This window comes from Bombina bombina, chromosome 2 (genome assembly GCF_027579735.1).
Source record: "Bombina bombina isolate aBomBom1 chromosome 2, aBomBom1.pri, whole genome shotgun sequence".
Taxonomy (NCBI): Eukaryota; Metazoa; Chordata; class Amphibia; order Anura; family Bombinatoridae; genus Bombina; species Bombina bombina.
Window position 1 is genome coordinate 109,383,803 of NC_069500.1, and position 25,475 is coordinate 109,409,277.

The 25,475-nt window shown below is 38.1% G+C and overlaps 1 protein-coding gene across 1 annotated transcript in view; it reads left to right on the forward strand.

The window, feature by feature from the left end:
- Positions 1-25,475, forward strand: part of WDR70 (WD repeat domain 70) — an 811,922-nt gene that overhangs the window by 633,482 nt on the left and 152,965 nt on the right. The window contains 1 exon segment of the mRNA XM_053701217.1: positions 1,590-1,674. Within this exon segment, the coding sequence (XP_053557192.1) occupies positions 1,590-1,674 (85 nt within the window).

Sequence of the window (25,475 nt, forward strand, 5' to 3'; positions counted from 1 at the left end):
CAAGTATACACTCCAGACCAGGGGCTGGCAACCTTTCACGAGTGCTGTGCCAAAGTAATACTTTAATGTGACCATGTGTCCAATCTAGTTAATAATAATAATAATAAAAAAGATCAATCATCAGATTCTGCAGCCATGATGTTAGCCAAATATCAACATCAGATCAGACCCTTGGCCCTATAGCCATATCAGACCTCAAGTCTTAGTCAACTGGCCTTAAATTGCTTTGTCAGCCACTAACCTTAATTTCCTCCAGGCCTCCCCAGTTGTTATATGTTCCTTTGGGTTCCCTAGCATATAGTGTGTTTCTCATATACTGTGCATGGTGCCTGGTAACACTGGGCCTGGTCACCCACCTACATAGCAGAATGTGAAAAGGATGGAATTAAAGACCGTGCCAGTTCTCATTGCAATGCTCCAAGTACCGTTAAAATTTACTTTTGAGTTTCACACAATAGGTTGCTAACACCTGCTCTAGACTCTTAAAATTTAAGTTTTAAATGAAGCTCACTCAGTTATTACATTCTTTGGACAATTAATTATAGATATTATCCTTATCTCAGTACCTTAAGCTTTAACATATAAAAAGTTATCACAAAAGTTTTTATTAATTTAGGCCAACTTAGCCATAATTGTATTAATATGCAAGACAAACAATGTATAGTACTTTGTGTATTATGTACAGTTGAGTTGTCTTGAATTAAATAAAGTTGGTTGTGAGAGGAACTGGAAAACATTAAAATCACTAGTAAAGAATGTTAACGTTTGCTTAAAGACATTTTTAAAATGATTTAAGGGGGCTTGAGAATGTTGGCATTTCGATGAGTTATTTATGTTCGAGGACCCTAATTAAAAACTTCCAGTTTAAAAGTATAAGAAAAAACATTTGAGAATGTTACAAGAGTTATAGCCACAAATCATTCACGGTATACTACTTCCTGGGTAGTTTTTTTTTCTTTCTGTTTTTTTTTAACGTGTTGTATGTGTTCCAAAAATTGGAGCGTGAATCCAAGTTAGAGTAGTTAGCTGGAAAGCTCCCAAGTTAGACAGATGTGCATCGAGTTGTATAAAAACACACCTGCCAAATTTGTAGATTAAAGAAGGACATGTTTGACTATTTTGATATTCGCACATTTTAAAAGTGACATCTTCCTTGTTCTTTCCGATACTTTAATATTATTTTCTAAGGGAATGCTACCAACAATATGAATTCAGATGTTTAGGAATAAGAATGTATAACAGAACAGTTATTATGCGATACTTTAATATTATTTTCTAAGGGAATGCTACCAACAATATGAATTCAGATGTTTAGGAATAAGAATGTATAACAGAACAGTTATTATGCTAGACAGTTTTTAGATATAAGCACGTTTTTTTTTATAACATACATTGCAGCTCAACAAACTTTTTAGAAGTATTTTTGTGTCTTTATATGTTTTTGGCTACTAGTTACTTTTTAAAGACTTTCTTAAAATATTTAGAAAATATATTGCAATGTATTAACCACTTAATAGTTACATTAATCTGCTAAACTCTATATTATTCATGTGTTTGGATATATACTCTTAAATAACCCTTTTTTTCAGGTGATGATACCATAAAAACTTGGGATATTAGAAACTTTAAGAAGCCCCTAAATATGGCCTCTGGGTTATCCAACTACTTCCCTATGTGAGTATTACCTTTTCTTCGGCAAGAATTCAAAATAATGTCATGTTTTAATTACTGTCTATGTTTTTCCCCACATTGTTAACAATTTCAATTATATCTATTGACTAATGCTCACTTATTTGGTATCATGTTCAGTTACAGACTTTCCTTTGAGCAAGGGTTGATGGGTGTTCTGTGCTCTCTCATTCATTACTGGAGTGGAGCACATCCCAAACCTCAAAAATTGCCAGGTGTCCTAAATTTGGCATTTATTTATTTTTTAAATCTCCATTATTCAACATGTGCCAAGGCAATAGATGAAGAAGGGAGAAGGAACAAATAGTAGGTACAACTTGTAGAAGATTAACACCCTTATTCAAAATAACCAAACCTGCAGATTTGTGTCAAAACTCCACTCAAAATCAGGAGGCATATTCAAAATCAAGCAGGTGGCTTATATACACAGCTCTTCGGCCGATGTGCGAAATGTTGCAAGAAAAATCCACGCTTTTACAATATTTCACTATTCAGGCAGCCATATTGGCTTTGAATGATATTCAAAAAGCAAGCAAGAATACCAACATGCTTATTTTCTAGCTGCAAATGCTGGCCACCTTCTTGCTGGCAAGCACCATTGTAAGTAAGCATTGTAATTATTTTATTTTTGTTCCAATTAAAGATTTAATCTCTATGTCTCTATTAAAAATGCATATAAAAATGCTTAAAATCCTCTCCACCATCCTACCTTAGTAATGCTTTACTTATCATCTTCTTACCATTTGCAAAACCCTGGCTTGGCTATGCCTCTCTTGTAGAATTTATCTCTTGTAGAATTTATTTATTAATATATCATTTAAAATGACATGTTCTTACCTTTAAAACACTCAACTAACTACATTTCATCATTGTTCCCAAACAGCATCGTACTGGACCCATGTACACCTAAAAAAAAATATATATATTGTGTTTGTATGTGTGTATGTATGTATGTATATATATATATATATATATATATATATATATATATATATATATATATAGGAAAACATCAAGCAGGGGATCTGCACACACTATAAACTTCCAACTTCCAGGGTGCTCTGGGTAGGAAAAGTAAACAAATGAAATAAACAGGTCCCGCACTCTCCTCTGTGAAAACACAAACTTCTTTAATTGAACTGTGACGTTTCGGGGTAGTTAGCCCCTTCATTAGACAGATGACCTGTTTATTTTATTTATATATATAAGTATCCATAAGCCCCACCCCCTCAAAATTCAAATTTTGCTCCAAAATAGTTGACATAGTGATATACAGTATATAACAACCGTGTAAAAAACATCTCATTCAGACAAGCACTAGGCTTGATCAGTATAGCTGCACACAATTATAATCATCATCATAATTCACAGTGTAATAGTGTAAAATATTATTGTGCATACGTGAAGTGTTAAGTGCTTGTGGTATACAGTTTCTCTTGAGCCAATCACGGACTATATAGTAGTCAACACCTTACATCAAACTTTGTTATTTATGCATACAGTCAACAAGCTATTTACTTTGGAATAATGTGATCTTTAGCAAATATGCCTTGCAATTACCTTAGTTAGCTTAGTAGATGTATGTCCATTATCCGTGCTGTTGTGAGCCTTATCCTCGACCTGGATCTCTACTTCCGTTACCAGATCACGAGTCAGTCTGCGTTATGCCTACGTCATTTGCACGTGGCTAATTAACATATGTACACTCATGTGATCGTGTATATCGTAGGCAATTGCCTCAGTGATGTGCCGAATTTGTCCCAAAAATCTATGTGTGTGCAATACGCGATCACAATGTTAAGCCTATGGGTTATTGACTACTATAATGCAATATGCAAATCTATTAAAGTGAATATTACGACCTACTATTCTCATCATCACTATTGCAAAAGATATGTCAATTACCTCATATATTTCCCACTGCCATCCTGGTGTATTAATTGGTGGGTATTAACGTGTCTCTATGTAACTTGTATGGTTATCGCCATATACACACAACATTTTACAGGATCACCTCGTGCCTGGGATCCCTGTAATGGATCCCATAATTAGGACCTCACATATAGATCCTCAATCCCAATTGAATAAATGACAATCAAAGGCTATTGACAGAGTTATTGTTGTCATGAACTATAATCAATACAGTGATAAAATCCAAAACCAACTAAGTGAAATAAATACATACAAACTTCTGCCTCGGGACCCTACAAAAGATTTCAAAAGAACGATTGACGAGATATTATTGGGGGGATTCACCAATGGCTGAATCACCAAGGAGGTATTACAGTTTATACAGGTAGAACATCCAATACATACCATCCTGTATACACTCCCTAAGATCCACAAAGATTTACAGCAACCACCTGGTAGGCCAGTAGTATCAGCCCATGGCTCCTTACTGCAACCCCTGGCACAATATTTGGATTCATTCTTGCAACCTCTAGTCACAAAGATGGGTTCTTACCTGAGGGACTTGGGAGAATTGATTAAACAACTTAAAGTGATCATGAATATAGGGAAAACAGGAGAATTGATTAAACAACTTAAAGTGATCATGAATATAGGGGAAACAGACCTGCTGGTAACTATGGATGTCAATAGCCTTTATATGGTTATACATGAAGAAGGACTATGAGCGATTGAGATCACATTGGCACGATACCCTTACATTGGTCCCCCTTCATTATTTCTCCTACAACTGTTGAAACTGTGTTTGACGCTCAAGAACTTCAGATTTGAAAACAGATTTTACCACCAGCTGAAGGGCACTGCCATGGGCTCGAATGTGGCAACGGCTTATGCCATTCTATACATGGAACACTATGAGCTATATGTAATGAATATTACTGAGAATAGAAATGTCACTAATTATAAGAGATATATAGATGATCTGTTTTTCATCTGGAGAGGGGATTTACAGGCATTAGAGGCATTAGCAAGTTGGGTGGAACATCTCAACACTTTGATTTAAACTACAGAGTAACTCTACTCAGATTGACTTTTGGATGTAAGAATCTATAAGAATGGCCACACACTATGTACCACACTCTTTACCAAATCAACGGATAGGAATTCCCTCTTGTATGCCACCAGCAACCATCCTCCCCATACACGCAAAGCTGTAATCAAATTACAGATAGGAAGAGTGGTTAGGAATAATAGTGAGGAAGCAAATAAACTCAACCAAATTGGGATAATGTCTGAGACGTTCCAACAACGTGGATATAAACAAACACACCTAGATTTGGAGTTTGGCGTTAGCCGTGAAAACCAGCGTTAGAGGCTCCTAACGCTGGTTTTAGGCTACCGCCGGTATTTGGAGTCACTCAAAATAGGGTCTAACGCTCACTTTTCAGCCGCGACTTTTCCATACCGCAGATCCCCTTACGTAAATTGCGTATCCTATCTTTTCAATGGGATCTTTCTAACTCCGGTATTTAGAGTCGTTTCTGAAGTGAGCGTTAGACATCTAACGACAAAACTCCAGCCGCAGGAAAAAAGTCAGTAGTTAAGAGCTTTCTGGGCTAACGCCGGTTCATAAAGCTCTTAACTACTGTACTCTAAAGTACACTAACACCCATAAACTACCTATGTACCCCTAAACCGAGGTCCCCAAAATCACCGACACTCGAATACATTTTTTTAACCCCTAATCTGCCGACCGCCACCTACGTTATCCTTATGTACCCCTAATCTGCTGCCCCTAACACCGCCGACCCCTGTATTATATTTATTAACCCCTAACCTGCCCCCCACAACGTCGCCTCCACCTACCTACACTTATTAACCCCTAATCTGCCGACCGCAAAGCGCCGCCACCTACGTTATCCTTATGTACCCCTAATCTGCTGCCCGTAACACCGCCGACCCCTATATTATATTTATTAACCCCTAATCTGCCCGCCTCCACCTGCCTACACTTATTAACCCCTAATCTGCCGACCGGACCTGAGCGCTACTATAATAAAGTTATTAACCCCTAATCCGCCTCACTAACCCTATAATAAATAGTATTAACCCCTAATCTGCCCTCCCTAACATCGCCGACACCTAACTTCAATTATTAACCCCTAATCTGCCGACCGGAGCTCACCGCTATTCTAATAAATGTATTAACCCCTAAAGCTAAGTCTAACCCTAACACTAACACCCCCCTAAATTAAATATAATTTAAATCTAACGAAATTAATTAACTCTTATTAAATAAATTATTCCTATTTAAAGCTAAATACTTACCTGTAAAATAAATCCTAATATAGCTACAATATAAATTATAATTATATTATAGCTATTTTAGGATTGATATTTATTTTACAGGTAACTTTGTATTTTTTTTAACCAGGTACAATAGCTATTAAATAGTTAAGAACTATTTAATAGCTAAAATAGTTAAAATAATTACAAATTTACCTGTAAAAGAAATCCTAACCTAAGTTACAATTAAACCTAACACTAGACTATCAATAAATTAATTAAATAAACTACCTACAATTACCTACAATTAACCTAACACTACACTATCAATAAATTAATTAAATACAATTGCTACAAATAAATACAATTAAATAAACTAGCTAAAGTACAAAAAATAAAAAAGAACTAAGTTACAAAAAATAAAAAAATATTTACAAACATAAGAAAAATATTACAACAATTTTAAACTAATTACACCTACTCTAAGCCCCCTAATAAAATAACAAAGCCCCCCAAAATAAAAAAATGCCCTACCCTATTCTAAATTACTAAAGTTCAAAGCTCTTTTACCTTACCAGCCCTGAACAGGGCCCTTTGCGGGGCATGCCCCAAGAAATACAGCTCTTTTGCCTGTAAAAAAAAACATACAATACCCAAGCCCCCCAACATTACAACCCACCACCCACATACCCCTAATCTAACCCAAACCCCCTTAAATAAACCTAACACTAAGCCCCTGAAGATCATCCTACCTTGTCTTCACCTCACCGGGTATCACACCGATCCGTCCAGAAGAGCTCCTCCGATGTCCTGATCCAAGCCCAAGCGGGGGGCTGAAGAGGTCCATGATCCGGCTGAAGTCTTCATCCAAGCGGGGCAGAAGAGTTCTTCCATCCGATTGAAGTCTTCATCCAAGCGGCATCCATCCGGAGCGAAGCGGCAGCATCCTGAAGACCTCCACCGCGGAACATCCATCCTGGCCGACGACTGAACGACGAATGACGGTTCCTTTAAATGACGTCATCCAAGATGGCATCCCTCGAATTCCGATTGGCTGATAGGATTCTATCAGCCAATCGGAATTAAGGTAGGAATATTCTGATTGGCTGATGGAATCAGCCAATCAGAATCAAGTTCAATCCGATTGGCTGATCCAATCAGCCAATCAGATTGAGATCGCATTCTATTGGCTGTTCCGATCAGCCAATAGAATGCAAGCTCAATCTGATTGGCTGATTGGATCAGCCAATCGGATTGAACTTGATTCTGATTGGCTGATTCCATCAGCCAATCAGAATATTCCTACCTTAAGTCCGATTGGCTGATAGAATCCTATCAACCAATCGGAATTCGAGGGACGCCATCTTGGATGACGTCATTTAAAGGAACCGTCATTCGTCGTTCAGTCGTCGGCCAGGATGGATGTTCTGCGGTGGAGGTCTTCAGGATGCTGCCGCTTCGCTCCGGATGGATGCCGCTTGGATGAAGACTTCAATCGGATGGAAGACCTCTTCTGCCCCGCTTGGATGAAGACTTCAGCCGGATCATGGACCTCTTCAGCTCCCCGCTTGGGCTTGGATCAGGACATCGGAGGAGCTGTTCTGGACGGATCGGTGTGATACCCGGTGAGGTGAAGACAAGGTAGGATGATCTTCAGGGGCTTAGTGTTAGGTTTATTTAAGGGGGGTTTGGGTTAGATTAGGGGTATGTGGGTGGTGGGTTGTAATGTTGGGGGGCTTGGGTATTGTATGTTTTTTTTTACAGGCAAAAGAGCTGTATTTCTTGGGGCATGCCCCGCAAAGGGCCCTGTTCAGGGCTGGTAAGGTAAAAGAGCTTTGAACTTTAGTAATTTAGAATAGGGTAGGGCATTTTTTTATTTTGGGGGGCTTTGTTATTTTATTAGGGGGCTTAGAGTAGGTGTAATTAGTTTAAAATTGTTGTAATATTTTTCTTATGTTTGTAAATATTTTTTTATTTTTTGTAGCTTAGTTCTTTTTTATTTTTTGTACTTTAGCTAGTTTATTTAATTGTATTTATTTGTAGCAATTGTATTTAATTAATTTATTGATAGTGTAGTGTTAGGTTAATTGTAGGTAATTGTAGGTAGTTTAATTAATTTATTGATAGTCTAGTGTTAGGTTTAATTTAACTTAGGTTAGTATTTATTTTACAGGTAATTTTGTAATTATTTTAACTATTTTAGCTATTAAATAGTTCTTAACTATTTAATAGCTATTGTACCTGGTTAAAATAAATACAAAGTTACCTGTAAAATAAATATCAATCCTAAAATAGCTATAATATAATTATAATTTATATTGTAGCTATATTAGGATTTATTTTACAGGTAAGTATTTAGCTTTAAATAGGAATAATTTATTTAATAAGAGTTAATTAATTTCGTTAGATTAAAATTATATTTAACTTAGGGGAGTGTTAGGGTTAGACTTAGCTTTAGGGGTTAATACATTTATTAGAGTAGCGGTGAGCTCCAGTCGGAAGATTAGGGGTTAATAATTGAAGTTAGGTGTTGGCGATGTTAGGGAGGGCAGATTAGGGGTTAATACTATTTATTATAGGGTTAGTGAGGCGGATTAGGGGTTAATAACTTTATTATAGTAGCGCTCAGGTCCGCTCGGCAGATTAGGGGTTAATAAGTGTAGGCAGGTGGAGGCGACGTTGAGGGGGGCAGATTAGGGGTTAATAAATATAATATAGGGGTCGGCGCTGTTAGGGGCAGCAGATTAGGGGTACATAGGGATAATGTAAGTAGCGGCGGTTTACGGAGCGGCAGATTAGGGGTTAAAAATAATATGCAGGGGTCAGCGATAGCGGGGGTGGCAGATTAGGGGTTAATAAGTGTAAGGTTAGGGGTGTTTAGACTTGGGGTACATGTTAGGGTGTTAGGTGCAGACGTAGGAAGTGTTTCCCCATAGCAAACAATGGGGCTGCGTTAAGAGCTGAACGAGGCTTTTTTGCAGGTGTTAGGTTTTTTTTCAGCTCAAACAGCCCCATTGTTTCCTATGGGGGAATCGTGCACGAGCACGTTTTTGAGGCTGGCCGCTTGCGTAAGCAACTCTGGTATTGACAGTTGAAGCTGCGTTAAAAATGCTCTACGCTCCTTTTTTGGAGCCTAACGCAGCCTTTATGTGGACTCTCAATACCAGAGTTATTTTTATGGTGCGGCCAGAAAAAAGCCGGCGTTAGTTTTTCGGGTCGTTACCGACAAAACTCCAGATCTAGCCGTAAGTGATTTATGAAGTGGTATAGGACATGTTGAGCGATACACAGGATACAACTTTGTTGGAGAAAAAAATCGGGTCAGCTGGTGAAAGGATGATCTTTACAACTACCTACAATACTGAGAAATATACTCTGGCTGGGGCTTTGCGCACGAGATGGGAAGTACTAAAAACTAATCCTTTGCTACCCTTTACAAAAATGGATCCACCAGTGATAGGATATAGGAGGGGAAGAAACATCTGTGACTTAGTCATGCTGACGGACCCTAGCCATTGCTATAGGAAGGAACAATGGCTTAGAACCCAAATAGTTTGTTGTTTCCGCTGTACAGGTTGTACCACTTGTAGTAGTTTGATTCATTGTAGAACATTTAGACACCCACATAAGAACCAACTGTTTGAGATGGCAGTGGGAAATATATGAGGTATTTGACATATCTTTTGCAACAGTGGGTCATAATACTCACTTTAATAGATTTGCATATTACATTATAGTAGTCAATAACCCATAGGCTTAACATTGTGATCGCGTATTACACACACATAGATTTTTGGGATAAACTCTGCACATCACTGCGTCAATTGCCAACGATATATACGATCATGGGAGTTTATATATGTTAATTAGCCACGTGCAAGTGACGTAGGCATAACGCAGACTGACTCGTGATTTGATACCGGAAGTAGAGATCCGGGTCGTAGATGGGGCTCACAACAGCACGGATAATGGACATACATCTACTAAGCTGACTAAGGTAATTGCAAGGCATATTTGTAATAGAACACATTATCCCAAAGTAAATAGCTTGTTGACTGTATGCATAAATAACAAAGATTGATGTAAGGTGGTGAATACTATATAGTCTGTGATTGGCTCAAGAGAAACTGTATACCACAAGCACTTAACACTTCACGTATGCACAATAATATTGTACACTATTACACTGTGAATTATGATTGTGTGCAGCTATACTTATCAAGCCTAAAGCTTGTCTGACTGAGATGTTTTTTTACAGTTTTGTTATATATATCACTAAGGCAACTATTTTGGCCCAAAATTTGAATTTGGAGAGGGTGGGGCTGATGGATACTTAAGGGGACATGAAACCCTATTTTTTTTTTCATGGTTTAGATAGAGCATGCAATTTTAAACAACTTTCTAATGTATGTCTATTATTTAATTTGCTTTATTCTCTTGATATCCTTTGCTGAAAAGCATATCTAGATAGACTCAGTAGCTGCTGATTGGTGGCTGCACATATATGCCTTGTACGATTGACTCACCCATGTGCATTGGGATTTCTTCTACAAAGGATATCTAAAGAACGAAGCAAATTGGAATGTTGTTTAACATTATATTCGCTACCTGAATCATGAAAGAAAATTTTGGGGTTTAGTGTCCCTTGAATTTTGGCACTTAGCGCAAAGTTGTTTGGTCTGAGGAAGGGGTTGTTTACCCCGAAACGTCACTATGTTTTATAAAAAAAACTTTATGATTTTTCATACTAATCCAGTGAATGCAGTCTCTGGTTTTTGCTATTGTTGTTTACGGTTTATGTCCATACAGGAGAGGGAGTGCGGATACACTTGGACTATATATATATATATATATATATATATATATATATATATATATATATATATATATATATATATATATAATAAATAGGAAATAGGTTCATAGGAACCAACAAGTCTATTATAGCCAGCACTGATTTATTATGCCAAAATTAGTAAAAATCCAATATTGGGCTGAGAGACATATGGGGGACACATGGATTTAAAGACCGCACTGTAAATACATTCATTTATTGAATTGAAATACCAAATACCACAGTTTAAATATAATCGGCACAAGATGACTAGTCAGAAAAGATACCCTTTAGTGGGTTACCGTCCCGGGAGGTTTTCTAATACCACTACAGTCCAGCAAAGTGTGCACACTAATTGAGTCTCTATAAGTAATAGAGATTAAATTCGTAATGGTGAAATTTAAAGACAAAGTCCTCCTGAGGGTTTGGATAATATGTACAGGCATAAAGGGTACTGTACAAAATAGAGGGAGCTGTTATTCTTCATGTGACCCCTGTATAGCGGAGAACTCATTCAACATTCCGCATATGTCAAAATAATGTTCCAGCAGTTAGTAATAATCAATAAAGCCAGGTCCATACCTAAACTCCATAAAAATCGGATCCCACCGCTCAGTAGACCAATTATTTCTGGCCAGGGCAGTTTAACTGAAGGGATCTCAATTTATGTAGATTATTGCCTTAGACCATCATTGGTGACTTTAATTTCATATATCAAAGATACTCAAGACACTTTGAAAAATCTTGGAGTTTTAGCAAATGAAAATACTCTTCTAGTAGCCATTGATGTTGAGGCCTTATACTCTTCGATTCCTCATCAAAAGGAAATCTTGGCAGCAGTTGAATTCCTAAAGCAAAGGGGCCCCCAATATGAAGAACATACTAAATTTGTAGAAACACTTTTGCAATTCATCTTAGAACACAACTATTTTAAATTTGACAATAAATATTACAAACAAATTTTAGGCACAGTCATGGGGACATGCTGTGCCCCTACATATGCTTGTCTGTCCCTTGGAAAACTGGAAAAAGATTATATTTTTGATAATGATGATATATATGGAAGACATATAGATCTCTGGTTGAGATTTATAGATGATATTCTGGTCCTATGGCAAGGTACAGAACAAGAACTTGATTCCTTCATGTTTAACCTCAATAAAAATGATTTAAATCTAAAATGTACTTATACTTGTAGTAAAACAACCATTGACTTTTTAGATTTAACAATAACAATATCAAACGATAAAATAGTGACAAATACATTCAGGAAACCCTCGGCTGGAAATTCCCTTCTAAGAGCTGATAGTCATCACCCATTTTCACTTATTAACAATATTCCTAAAGGCCAATATCTAAGACATTGGCGTAATTGCTCTGAGATGTCAGAATTTAAAAAGGAAGCAAAGAATTTAAAAGATAGATTTCTTCAAAGAGGGTATTCACACACAGTGTTAAAAAGAGCATACAGTACAACAAAAGAACAGACAAGAGATGAGTTACTATATAAAGATAAAGCCATTGTTTCAGAACCAACTATTAGATTCATTAGCCAATATAAGAATAAATGGAATGATATAAGAGCAATCTTGCAGAAACATTGGGATGTTCTAACTCTTGATAATGAAATCAAACGAATAGTTGGAGATAGACCCCTCATGACACCAAGAAAAGCCCCAAATATAAAAGATAGATTAGTCTCTAGTCATTATATTAGATATGAAGAACAAAACTGGCTTAAAAAAGCTTCCCAAGAAAATGGTAATGTGAAATGCAGACGATGTTCGGTTTCCAAAAATATGCAGCAAGTTTCATATTTTGTGGATAAATGGGGTTTAACCCATAACATTATTGGAAAAGTCAATTGTAGATCTGAAGGAATAGTATATATAGTATTTTGCATTTGTCCCATGTATTATATAGGTAAAACCTATAGAGAATTAAAAGAACGGATTAAAGAACACAAGAGAGATATTGATAATGAAATTATAACGAGTAGTGTAGCAAGACACTTTAAAGCTTTTCATCAAAGCAAAAAAGATGAATTTAAATTTATGGGTCTTGAAAAGGTGGACCTAAAAGGTAGAGGAGGTGATATAGATACATTTTTATTGCAAAAAAAAGAGTGCAAGTGGATTTTAAATTTAAAAGCCTTAACCCCTAGTGGCCTTAATGAGGAGATAAAGTATGCTTCCTTTCTGTAGACCATTCTTATGTATTTATTTCATTTTTATTTTGTTGCAATTCTAACATGTTTTTTATATATATGTATACATATTTTCATAATTAGTTTTTATTTATTTTTCTTATTTTATTATATATATTTTTTTAAATTAAATTTCATTATTTAATATAATTTATTTAAGTTTGGACTCACTTGGGCAGCTAGAAAGATCTATATGTATAAAAAAAGATTAAAATTTGAAATTTGACACGTATATGATAAAGATAATATACGTTACTCTCCTCATTCCAGCAAATTATATCTTCTATATTTGCTAGTTTGTGCTACCTAAATATTTATAATTTTTGTAATGTAAATAGAAATAAAGATGAGAAATGATTGACATCATGGGATAAATATAATCTTGAAATAATAAATTTTTTGTAAATTTTCTTTGGAACCCGCCATTGCCGCTGTACACATAGAATCATTGATTTAGATGGTATTTCTCTTGTTAAGTGTATCCAGTCCACGGATCATCCATTACTTATGGGATATTCTCCTTCCCAACAGGAAGTTGCAAGAGGATCACCCACAGCAGAGCTGCTATATAGCTCCTCCCCTAACTGTCATATCCAGTCATTCTCTTGCAAGCCTCAACCAAGATGGAGGTCGTAAGAGGAGTGTGGTGTTTTATACTTAGTTTATTCTTCAATCAAAAGTTTGTTATTTTTAAATGGTGCCGGAGTGTACTGTTTATCTCAGGCAGTATTTAGAAGAAGAATCTGCCTGCGTTTTCTATGATCTTAGCAGAAGTAACTAAGATCCATGGCTGTTCTCACATATTCTGAGGAGTGAGGTAACTTCAGAGAGGGAATGGCGTGCAGGTTTTCCTGCAATAAGGTATGTGCAGTTAATATTGTTCTAGGGATGGAATTTGCTAGAAAATGCTGCTGATACCGAACTAATAGAAAAATAGAGATGGGCCCAGCACTCACCATCCAATTTAGGGTGCACGCTACAGGGGTTTCTGCACTAACCCCCAAAGTAGACAAATTTGTAGAAAAGAGCAGCAGCACCACACTTTATGAACTTTTAACTGCTTTTAATGATGAAACATACAGGAAAGCAACGACGTTTCGGTCATTAACGGACCTTAATCATGTTGTATACAAAAGTAACTAAACACACTACTTAAATAGCTATATGGGGAGGGGTCACAGATACCTGTGTGGGTGTGTACCCATATAGTTAACACTTTCATACATCAAACACAGTATGGTTCTCAAACTCCCTCTAGTGGATAAAGGTACTTCATTTTAAACTTCTATAGTGACCTATAAGACAAAATATAAATATATATATATTATACAAACATCAATTTACGGTATTCTGACTTCGCAAAAAGTAAATATTACAAAAACAATATATGTACATAGTTACCACACTTTTTAACAATATATCCAGACAACATCTTAATATAGTACATTCACAGCGTTACTTGCCAATCTATTTCCTTATTCATTCCTAGAGGGGCAAGAGTTTGTAATGTATAAATCCAAAATGTCTCTCTGCTTTTGAGTATAGATTGTCTATCCCAACCTCTCCTGGGCCTCTTGATCTGTTCTATGACCTGGAATCTCAGTTGGGAGATAGTGTGGCCTGCCTGTAAGAAATGGTTAAAGACTGGAGCGTCCCTGTTCCCACATCTTATGTTGGATTTGTGTTCAACAATCCTATCCCTTATCCTACGTGTAGACTCACCTATATAAATCTTTGAGCATGGACATTTGATTAAATAAATCACATACTCTGAGTTACATGTAAAGTAACCAGGGATTTTATATTTCTTGCCGGTCAGGGGATGTAGGAAACAGTCACCTCTAATTACATTATTGCAGTTACAACACCCTAAGCATGGGAAACAGCCGAATTTTGGTGTAGATATATATGTTTGTGTCTGTTTCTTACCAGAGCCTAAGTCTGCTCTTACTAATTTATCCCTTATGTTTTTACACCTTCTATAAGCTGGCATAGGTGGTAATTCAAATTCTTTCATTTGAGGGTTAAGATCTTTAATAACAGACCAGTGTTTCCTAATAATGTTGTTAATGTTCTTGCTAAGTGGGTTGAATTGTGAGACAAAGACCATACGTTTATTATCTTTTTTCTGCTTTGTTGTATTGCCTCTCAGGATAGAATGTCTAGGAATTTCACTGACTTCTTCTATCTGTTTCTGGATAAGTTGTTTGGGAAAACCTCTCTCCATAAATAGTTTACCCATTTCAAGTAATCTGGTATATGCTATACTGTCATCTGAGACAATTTTCTTGACCCTCAGGAGTTGGCTCCTAGGAAGGCTATTAATCAAATGGGGGTGGGTGGGCACTTTCATACCTCAGAAGACTATTTCTGTCACTCTCTTTCCTATATAGGTCAATTTTTAATGTCCTCCCATCTTTGATTACCTTAGTATCTAGGAAAGCCACTGACTCTTCACTAAAGGTCAACTTAAACTTGATGTGTCTAGTAGACACATTCAAATCAGCCACAAATTCCTGCAAGGAGTCAATGTCGCCCCCCCATATGCCAAACACATCATCGATATATCTGAACCAACATAGTCCATATTGTTGATACAACTGGTTAGTGTATACAAATCTCTCCTCATATACATTCATAAAGATGTTGGCATATGTGGGGGCGACATTTGACCCCATCGCAGTACCTTGACATTGTAGGTAAAATTGATCCTGAAAAAGGAAAAAATTGCAGTAGAGGATGAGTTGTAATAATCCTAAAATAAATTCACAATGAATGTTAGAAAATCTATCATTACTCTGGATAGCCTGTCCAATAGCCCCTAAGCCACTTGTATGTGTAATGGATGTGTATAGACTATTCACATCAAGGGTAAAAAGGATAAATTTATCACTTGACACACTTAATTCCTCTAATTTCACAAGAAAGTCACCTGTGTCCTTAATATAGGACATAGATTCCATAGCTAATGGTCTAAGTAGCTTGTCAAGGTATTTGGATACATTTGTCATGATCGAATTAGTACTAGCAACAATTGGACGGCCAGGGGGAGCCTCTGTGTTCTTGTGTATTTTGGGTAATGTATAAAATACAGGTGTAACAAATTCTTCAATTAACAGAAATTTTTGTTCTTTTTCAGTTATCACCCCATTACACATTGCTTTATTAATGTATTTAGCCAACTCACGTTGTACCTCAAATGTTGGGTCTCTGTCTAGTAATTTATACACTGTTTTATCTTGTAATTGACCCCTAATCTACCGAACTAATGTAAGTAAAGCCTTAAATGCAGTGATAGCTACTGGTATCAGGCTTATTAATAGAGATGCATACTCTTATAAAAATGTAATATAAAATGTTTGCTGGCATGTTTAATCATTTTTATATGTATTTGGTGATAAAACTTATTGGGGCCTAGTTTTTTTCCACATGGCTGGCTTGAATTTTGCCTAGAAACAGTTTCCTTAGGCTTTCCACTGTTGTAATATGAGTGGGAGGGGCCTATTTTGCCGTTTTTTTGCACAGCAAAAATTACAGACACAGACATCCAGCTTCTTCCTGCATGATCCAGGACATCTCTGGAGGGCTCAAAAGGCTTCAAAGTCGTTTTTGAGGGAGGTAAAAAACCACAGTAGAGCTGTGGCAGTTGTTGTGACTGTTTGAAAAAAAGAAAAAAAACGTTTTTGTCTTTTATTATTCCGTTTTGGGTATTAAGGGGTTAATCATCCATTTGCAAGTGGGTGCAATGCTCTGCTAACTTGTTACATACACTGTAAAAATTTCGTTAGTGTAACTGCCTTTTTTCACTGTTATTTCAAATTTTGACAAAATTTGTGTTTCTTAAAGGTGCAGTAACGTTTTTTATATTGCTTGTAAACTTGTTTAAAGTGTTTTCCAAGCTTGCTAGTCTCATTGCTAGTCTGTTTAAACATGTCTGACACAGAGGAAACTACTTGTTCATTATGTTTGAAAGCCATGGTGGAGCCCCATAGGAGAATGTGTACTAAATGTATTGATTTCACCTTAAACAGTAAAGATCAGTCTTTAACTGTAAAAGAAATATCACCAGAAGATTCTGACGAGGGGGAAGTTATGCCGACTAACTCTCCCCACGTGTCAGACCCTTCGCCTCCCGCTCAGGGGATGCACGCTAAAATGGCGCCAATTACATCAGGGACGCCCATAGCGATTACCTTGCAGGACATGGCTGCAATCATGAATAATACCCTGTCAGAGGTATTATCCAGGTTGCCTGAATTAAGAGGCAAGCACGATTGCTCTGGGGTTAGGAGAAATACAGAGCGAGCAGATGCTGTAAGGGCCATGTCTGATACTGCGTCATAATATGCAGATCATGAGGACGGAGAGCTTCAGTCTGTGGGTGACATCTCTGATTCGGGGAAACCTGATTCAGAGATTTCTAATTTTAAATTTAAGCTTGAGAACCTCCGTGTGTTGCTTGGGGAGGTATTAGCTGCTCTGAATGACTTTAACACAGTTGCAGTACCAGAGAAATTGTGTAGGCTGGATAAATACTATGCGGTACCGGTGTGTACTGATGTTTTTCCTATACCTAAAAGGCTTACAGAAATTATTAGCAAGGAGTGGGATTGACCGGGTGTGCCTTTTTCCCCACCTCCTATATTTAGAAAAATGTTTCCAATAGACGCCACTACACAGGACTTATGGCAGACGGTCCCTAAGGTGGAGGGAGCAGTTTCTACTTTAGCAAAGCGTACTACTATCCCGGTTGAGGACAGTTGTGCTTTTTCAGATCCAATGGATAAAAAATTGGAGGGTTACCTTAAGAAAATGTTTATTCAACAAGGTTTTATTTTACAGCCCCTTGCATGCATTGCGCCTGTCACGGCCGCGGCGGCATTCTGGTTTGAGGCCCTGGAAGAGGCCATCCATACAGCTCCATTGACTGAAATTATTGACAAGCTTAGAACACTTAAGCTAGCTAACTCATTTGTTTCTGATGCCATTGTTCATTTGACTGAACTAACTGCTAAGAATTCCGGATTCGCCATCCAAGCGCGTAGGGCGCTATGGCTTAAATCCTGGTCAGCTGACGTGACTTCGAAGTCTAAATTACTCAAAATTCCTTTCAAGGGGCAGACCTTATTCGGGCCTGGTTTGCAGGAAATTATTGCTGACATTACTGGAGGTAAGGGTCACACCCTTCCTCAGGACAGGGCCAAAGCAAAGGCCAAACAGTCTAATTTTCGTGCCTTTCGAAATTTCAAGGCAGGTGCAGCATCAACTTCCTCCGCTTCAAAACAAGAGGGAACTTTTGCTCAATCTAAGCAGGCCTGGAAACCTAACCAGTCCTGGAACAAAGGCAAGCAGGCGAGAAAGCCTGCTGCTGCCTCTAAGACAGCATGAAGGAACGGCCCCCTATCCGGTGACGGATCTAGTAGGGGGCAGACTTTCTCTCTTCGCCCAGGCGTGGGCAAGAGATGTTCAGGATCCCTGGGCGTTGGAGATCATATCTCAGGGATATCTTCTGGACTTCAAAGCTTCCCCTCCACAAGGGAGATTTCATCTTTCAAGGCTATCTGCAAATCAGATAAAGTAAGAGGCATTCCTACGCTGTGTGCAAGACCTCCTAGTTATGGGAGTTATCCATCCAGTTCCGCGGACGGAACAAGGACAGGGTTTTTATTCTAATCTGTTTGTGGTTCCCAAAAAAGAGGGAACCTTCAGACCAATTTTGGATCTAAAGATCTTAAACAAATTCCTCAGAGTTCCATCTTTCAAAATGGAAACTATTCAGACCATCCTACCCATGATACAAGAAGGTCAGTACATGACCACAGTGGACTTAAAGGATGCCTACCTTCACATACCGATTCACAAGGATCATCATCGGTTTCTAAGGTTTGCCTTTCTAGACAGGCATTACCAATTTGTAGCTCTTCCCTTCGGGTTGGCTACAGCCCCGAGAATCTTTACAAAGGTTCTGGGCTCACTTCTGGCGGTTCTAAGACCGCGAGGCATAGCGGTGGCTCCGTATCTAGACGACATCCTGATACAGGCGTCAAGCTTTCAAGTTGCCAAGTCTCATACAGAGATAGTTCTGGCATTTCTGAGGTCGCACGGGTGGAAAGTGAACGAGGAAAAGAGTTCTCTATCCCCACTCACAAGAGTCTCCTTCTTAGGGACTCTTATAGATTCTGTAGAAATGAAAATTTACCTGACGGAGTCCAGGTTATCAAAACTTCTAAATGCTTGCCGTGTTCTTCACTCCATTCCGCGCCCTTCGGTAGCTCAGTGTATGGAGGTAATCGGCTTAATGGTAGCGGCAATGGACATAGTGCCATTTGCGCGCCTTCATCTCAGACCGCTGCAATTATGCATGCTGAGTCAGTGGAATGGGGATTACACAGATTTGTCCCCTCTGCTAAATCTGGATCAAGAGACCAGAGATTCTCTTCTCTGGTGGTTGTCTCGGGTACACCTGTCCAAGGGTATGACCTTTCGCAGGCCAGATTGGACAATTGTAACAACAGATTCCAGCCTTCTAGGTTGGGGTGCAGTCTGGAATTCCCTGAAGGCACAGGGATCGTGGACTCAGGAGGAGAAACTCCTTCCAATAAATATTCTGGAGTTAAGAGCGATATTCAATGCTCTTCTGGCTTGGCCTCAGTTAGCAACACTGAGGTTCATCAGATTTCAGTCGGACAACATCACGACTGTGGCTTACATCAACCATCAAGGGGGAACCAGGAGTTCCCTAGCGATGTTAGAAGTCTCAAAAAATAATTCGCTGGGCAGAGTACCACTCTTGCCACCTGTCAGCAATCCATATCCCAGGCGTGGAGAACTGGGAGGCGGATTTTCTAAGTCGTCAGACTTTTCATCCGGGGGAGTCATCCGGAGGTGTTTGCTCAGTTGATTCATCGTTGGGGCAAACCAGAGTTGGATCTCATGGCGTCTCGCCAGAACGCCAAGCTTCCTTGTTACGGATCCAGGTCCAGGGACCCAGAAGCGACGCTGATAGATGCTCTAGCAGCGCCTTGGTTCTTCAACCTGGCTTATGTGTTTCCACCGTTTCCTCTGCTCCCTCGACTGATTGCCAAAATCAAACAGGAGAGAGCATCGGTGATTCTGATAGCACCTGCGTGGCCACGCAGGACTTGGTATGCAGACCTAGTGGACATGTCATCCTTTCCACCATGGACTCTGCCTCTAAGACATGACCTTCTAATACAAGGTCCTTTCAATCATCCAAATCTAATTTCTCAGAGACTGACTGCATGGAGATTGAACGCTTGATTTTATCAAAGCGTGGCTTCTCCGAGTCAGTCATTGATACTTTAATACAGGCACGAAAGCCTGTTACCAGGAAAACCTACCACACGATATGGAGTAAATATCTTTATTGGTGTGAATCCAAGAATTACTCATGGAGTAAGGTTAGGATTCCTAAAATATTGTCTTTTCTCCAAGAGGGCTTGGACAAAGGATTATCAGCTAGTTCCTTAAAGGGACAGATTTCTGCTCTGTCTATTCTTTTGCACAAGCGTCTGGCAGAGGTTCCAGAGGTCCAGGCATTTTGCCAGGCTTTGGTTAGAATTAAGCCTGTGTTTAAACCTGTTGCTCCCCCGTGGAGCTTAAACTTGGTTCTTAAAGTTCTTCAAGGAGTTCCGTTTGAACCCCTTCATTCCATTGATATTAAACTTTTATCTTGGAAAGTTCTGTTTTTGATGGCTATATCCTCGGCTTGGAGAGTCTCTGAGCTATCTGCCTTACAATGTGATTCTCCTTATCTGATTTTTCATGCAGATAAGGTAGTCCTGCGTACCAAACTTGGGTTTTTACCTAAGGTGGTTTCTAACAAGAATATCAATCAAGAGATTGTTGTTCCATCATTGTGTCCTAATCCTTCTTCAAAGAAGGAACGTCTTTTGCATAATCTGGACGTAGTCCGTACCTTGAAGTTTTACTTACAAGTTACTAAAGATTTTCGTCAAAGATCTACCCTGTTTGTCGTTTACTCTGGACAGAGGAGAGGTCAAAAAGCTTCGGCAACCTCTCTTTCCTTTTGGCTTCGGAGCATAATACGCCTAGCCTATGAGACTGCTGGACAGCAGCCCCCTGAAAGGATTACAGCTCATTCTACTAGAGCTGTGGCTTCCACCTGGGCCTTTAAAAATGAGGCCTCTGTTGAACAGATTTGCAAGGCCGCGACTTGGTCTTCGCTTCACACTTTTTCCAAATTTTCCAAATTTGATACTTTTGCTTCTTCGGAGGCTGTTTTTGGGAGAAAGGTTCTTCAGACAGTGGTTCCTTCCGCTTAATCCTGCCTTGTCCCTCCCATCATCCGTGTACTTTAGCTTTGGTATTGGTATCCCATAAGTAATGGTTGATCCGTGGACTGGATACACTTAACAAGAGAAAACATAATTTATGCTTACCTGATAAATTTATTTCTCTTGTAGTGTATCCAGTCCACGGCCCGCCCTGTCCTTTTAAGGCAGGTCTAATTTTAATTAAACTACAGTCACCACTGCACCCTATGGTTTCTCCTTTCTCTGTTTGTTTTCGGTCGAATGACTGGATATGACAGTTAGGGGAGGAGCTATATAGCAGCTCTGCTGTGGGTGATCCTCTTGCAATGTCCTGTTGGGAAGGAGAATATCCCATAAGTAATGGATGATCCGTGGACTGGATACACTACTAGAGAAATAAATTTATCAGGTAAGCATAAATTATGTTTTTATTTACTTGTATTTTGTTTATGGCGCAAAGGCTTAAACAAGATAACCATTTATATTCTACACACATTAATGATTCTTGTTACTAAATGAATGAAAAGATGGATACATTTGATTAATATTTAGTAAAAATGTTGCAAACCCTAATCAAAAATGGACACCACAGCTACATTGATATCATTTCACCCTTTGACGTCACAGGAGCTGACGTAAATAAAAAAGCAGTAACCAATCCTAATGGGATATACAGCCTGACGAAGCCCGATTCAAACTTACCAAGTGCGGGTGAAACGCTCGTAGCAGAAGTGCCGGGGGTAGCAGCTAAACCCTCTTTAATCTAACCTGATGACCGTCGTTTGTGGAACTACATAGAGGTAGAGACGGGTTATTGGCCCCTTTTCAACTATTTTCTGGAATCCGGTGTTCGCAAGGGTGAGTGATTCTAAATCGGCACACAGCAGGACATGCTGAAATAAAACATCAAAGTCTTCAGACAACTTAAAGGTAAAGCACGGACCGTCCAAGGATGGGTCAGGTATGTGAATAAGCCTGATACGAGTATCCGTTAAACCTTTTGAAGCTGAATCTCTGAGACTTTGCCCATATCACCCAGGCGACCTGGCTTTATTGATTATTACTAACTGCTGGAACATTATTTTCACATATGCGGAATGTTGAATGAGTTCTCCGCTATACAGGGGTCGCATAAAGAATAACAGCTCCCTCTATTTTGTACAGTACCCTTTATGCCTGTACATATTAACCAAACCCTCAGGAGGACTTTGTCTTTAAATTTCACCATTACGAATTTAATCTCTATTACTTATAGAGACTCAATTAGTGTGCACACTTTGCTGGACTGTAGTGGTATTAGAAAACCTCCCGGGATGGTAACCCACTAAGGGGTATATTTTCTGACTAGTCATCTTGTGCCGATTATATTTAAACTGTGTTATTTGGTATTTCAATTCAATAAATGAATGTATTTACAGTGCAGTCTTTAAATCCATGTGTCCTCCATATGTCTCTCAGCCCAATATTGGATTTTTACTAATTTTGGCATAATAAATCAGTGCTGGCTATAATAGACTTGTTGGTTCTTATGAACCTATTTCCTATTTATTTTTTATTACTATAGACTCTATTGCCTGGCACCCCTAGTCTGCTATATACTTAAAATTGCAGATTTGGGTGGATTTCTTTGCTTTATTAACATTTGGTGCTGTGAGTGGCTATATATATATATATATCTTGTCTCTTCTTCAATCATGCTAAAACAATATAGAAAAATATATATTTTCTATTAAGATCATTTAGTCCAAAAGCATCCATACTATTATGTTTGCGTCTTCCAACCTATCCTATTAAAGCTTCCCTGTTTGTCCCTTTATTATACAGATAACTGCTTCCTTTTGAGTAGGACCTTCGTTATCTCCATACCTCTTTTTGCCTCCTCAGTTGATGCAAATTCTGTATCATAATCATGTGTTGTGAATAAAATTTTGGGTACTCTTTGTGCCCATCAGAGAAATGTTAATACTTTCGTATTGCAACCATGAAAACATATGTCCAATGCACATATATTTATTTAATGTAGGGCACTGGTTTTCAAACCTAGGCCTCCCTAACAGGCCAGAATTTTAGTATTGTGTTGCATGAGAGCGTTTAAAATAACCACGTTTACTAATTAAGTGATTATTTCACCTGTGCTCTAGTTCAGATATCCTCAAAATTTGGCCTGTTAGGGAGCTCATAGGACAGGTTTTAAAACCATCAATGTAGTGTATCTATACTACAGTTGAATACGTCAGAGTCCTTATTAACTTGATAGTTACAGAAAATTTAGGTAAATAATTACTGTTTATTATTATTTTTAATTGTTACAATTGATATTCACATTAAACATTTGCTTTATAGAAACATTTGAATGTTAGAACAAATGTAAGAGAAACAATTATTTTACCATTTACTTAAAAAAATGGACATTTCCCCATCCCTTATTTGTTTATTTTTATGGGAAATTTAAGTTGTCTTGTATCAGGTTTTCAGTATATCTTGGCTCTGTCATATAGCACTCATCAATAAAGAGGGATACACTGGAAACCCTAAATATTATGCTTCGCCTCCACGTCTGGTAAAAAATGGCAGGTAGACAGCATTGTCTTACAGTATACTTGTAATGTAAACAAATTTATGTTGAAATTATATATATATATATATATATATATATATATATATATATATATATATAAATTTTGTGTATATTATGTATTTCAGTGTTTCAATCAATCATGTGATATGCTGTTATGGCACTAGATTTTTGGACCTTAAGTGTTACTTACCCATTAATCTACTAGAACTCTCAGAAACTTAGGGCTAGTTTCCATTGAGGTGGTAAAGTGTGGAAACTGGTGGTAACAAAACAACAAGGCTGCCATAGCCTAAAAATAAATTAACGGGGTACAAAGAGCCTTCCACCATTGAAAGAAACCTATAAGATTTTTCTATAATTGTGTTCCTCTATTAATGTGATTTGGCTTAGCTTTGGTACTGATCAAACATCACTGATATGTTTCTGTAAGTGTGTGAGAAAACACAGTTTATATAATTTATAATTAATTTCCTCCTAAACTTATGATGACCATATGAAGACTCTCCTTTTCACAATTTTTGTAAATGTGCTTTAGTCTGGTCTCTCCTTTCAATGTTATTTTTGTGTAATGCCTTTCTTCAAAAAGAATCTTGCTATAGCCTGTACACAATGTAACAAGCACTACGAGGTGTGCAATTAGTAAAAACAAAAGCTTTTATTGTATGAATTTTAAAGAATATACAAAGCATGGCACATTGTCTAAGCCAGTGGTGGTCTGATGCATTTTGCACCCCCTGGTGGCACTTATTTATAGACTAGGATGTCAGACTACTGCTGGCTTAGAAACTGTGCCATTCGTTGTTTATTCTTTTAAATGGATACAATAAGTTTTGGTTTTTAGTAATTGCACATCTCGTAGGGCTTGTTACGCTGTGTAGAGGCCGTTGGAGTAGTGGTTTGATCAACTGAGGAAATGGCACTATGGATCTAAAGGGAGCCTTGTTTTGGATTTCAGACATTTCACAGTTTGTGGAGCTGGTAAGAACTTTGAGTCTTGGCATGTGTATTTGGATCTTGCATGGCTATGCATAGGTGGACTCACGCAAAAAGTGAGCAGATGTATGGAAGCTTCTTGTAGGAATTTCTACTTACTCTAGACTATAATATGGTTTCACAATGGATCCTTTCTCATGTTATATACAGAAAGAGAAGGGCTGTACCAGGAACAAACAACAGCGCAGTAGCATGTTTCATGGCAAGTTTCCTCCTAGGAGCAATTGTTTTTAGTCAAAATGTTCCAATGGCACTACTATAATGCTTATACCGACTTAATCCCCAGTCAAATAATAATGTTGACGTTAATAACTGGTTTAGTGTTAAGGTGCTATTTATCATTGGAGAAGGAAATACACAAATGTGGCGCTTACCGGTCCTTCAGGGAGCGTGTCTGGCAGCTTGAGTAGCGTTGCTTCAGCGTGTGACGTGGGATCCGTTAGTTGCAGCAGCTGATGATTCTAAATCCGGAAGTAGGGAGCCCAGCCGACACGCCTCTGTCCAGGGCGTAAAAATAAGTACAAAGAGTCCCCACGAATTTCGGCTACAGGGCTAACAACCTACTGCATCAAAGCATCAAAGCAGGGTCAGTAGAATGTATGAAAATAACTTTATTGTGTGCACATATTAAAAGCAAAAAAGAGCCGTAGCTCTAACACTGACAGTAAGGGGTATCAGTGCAGC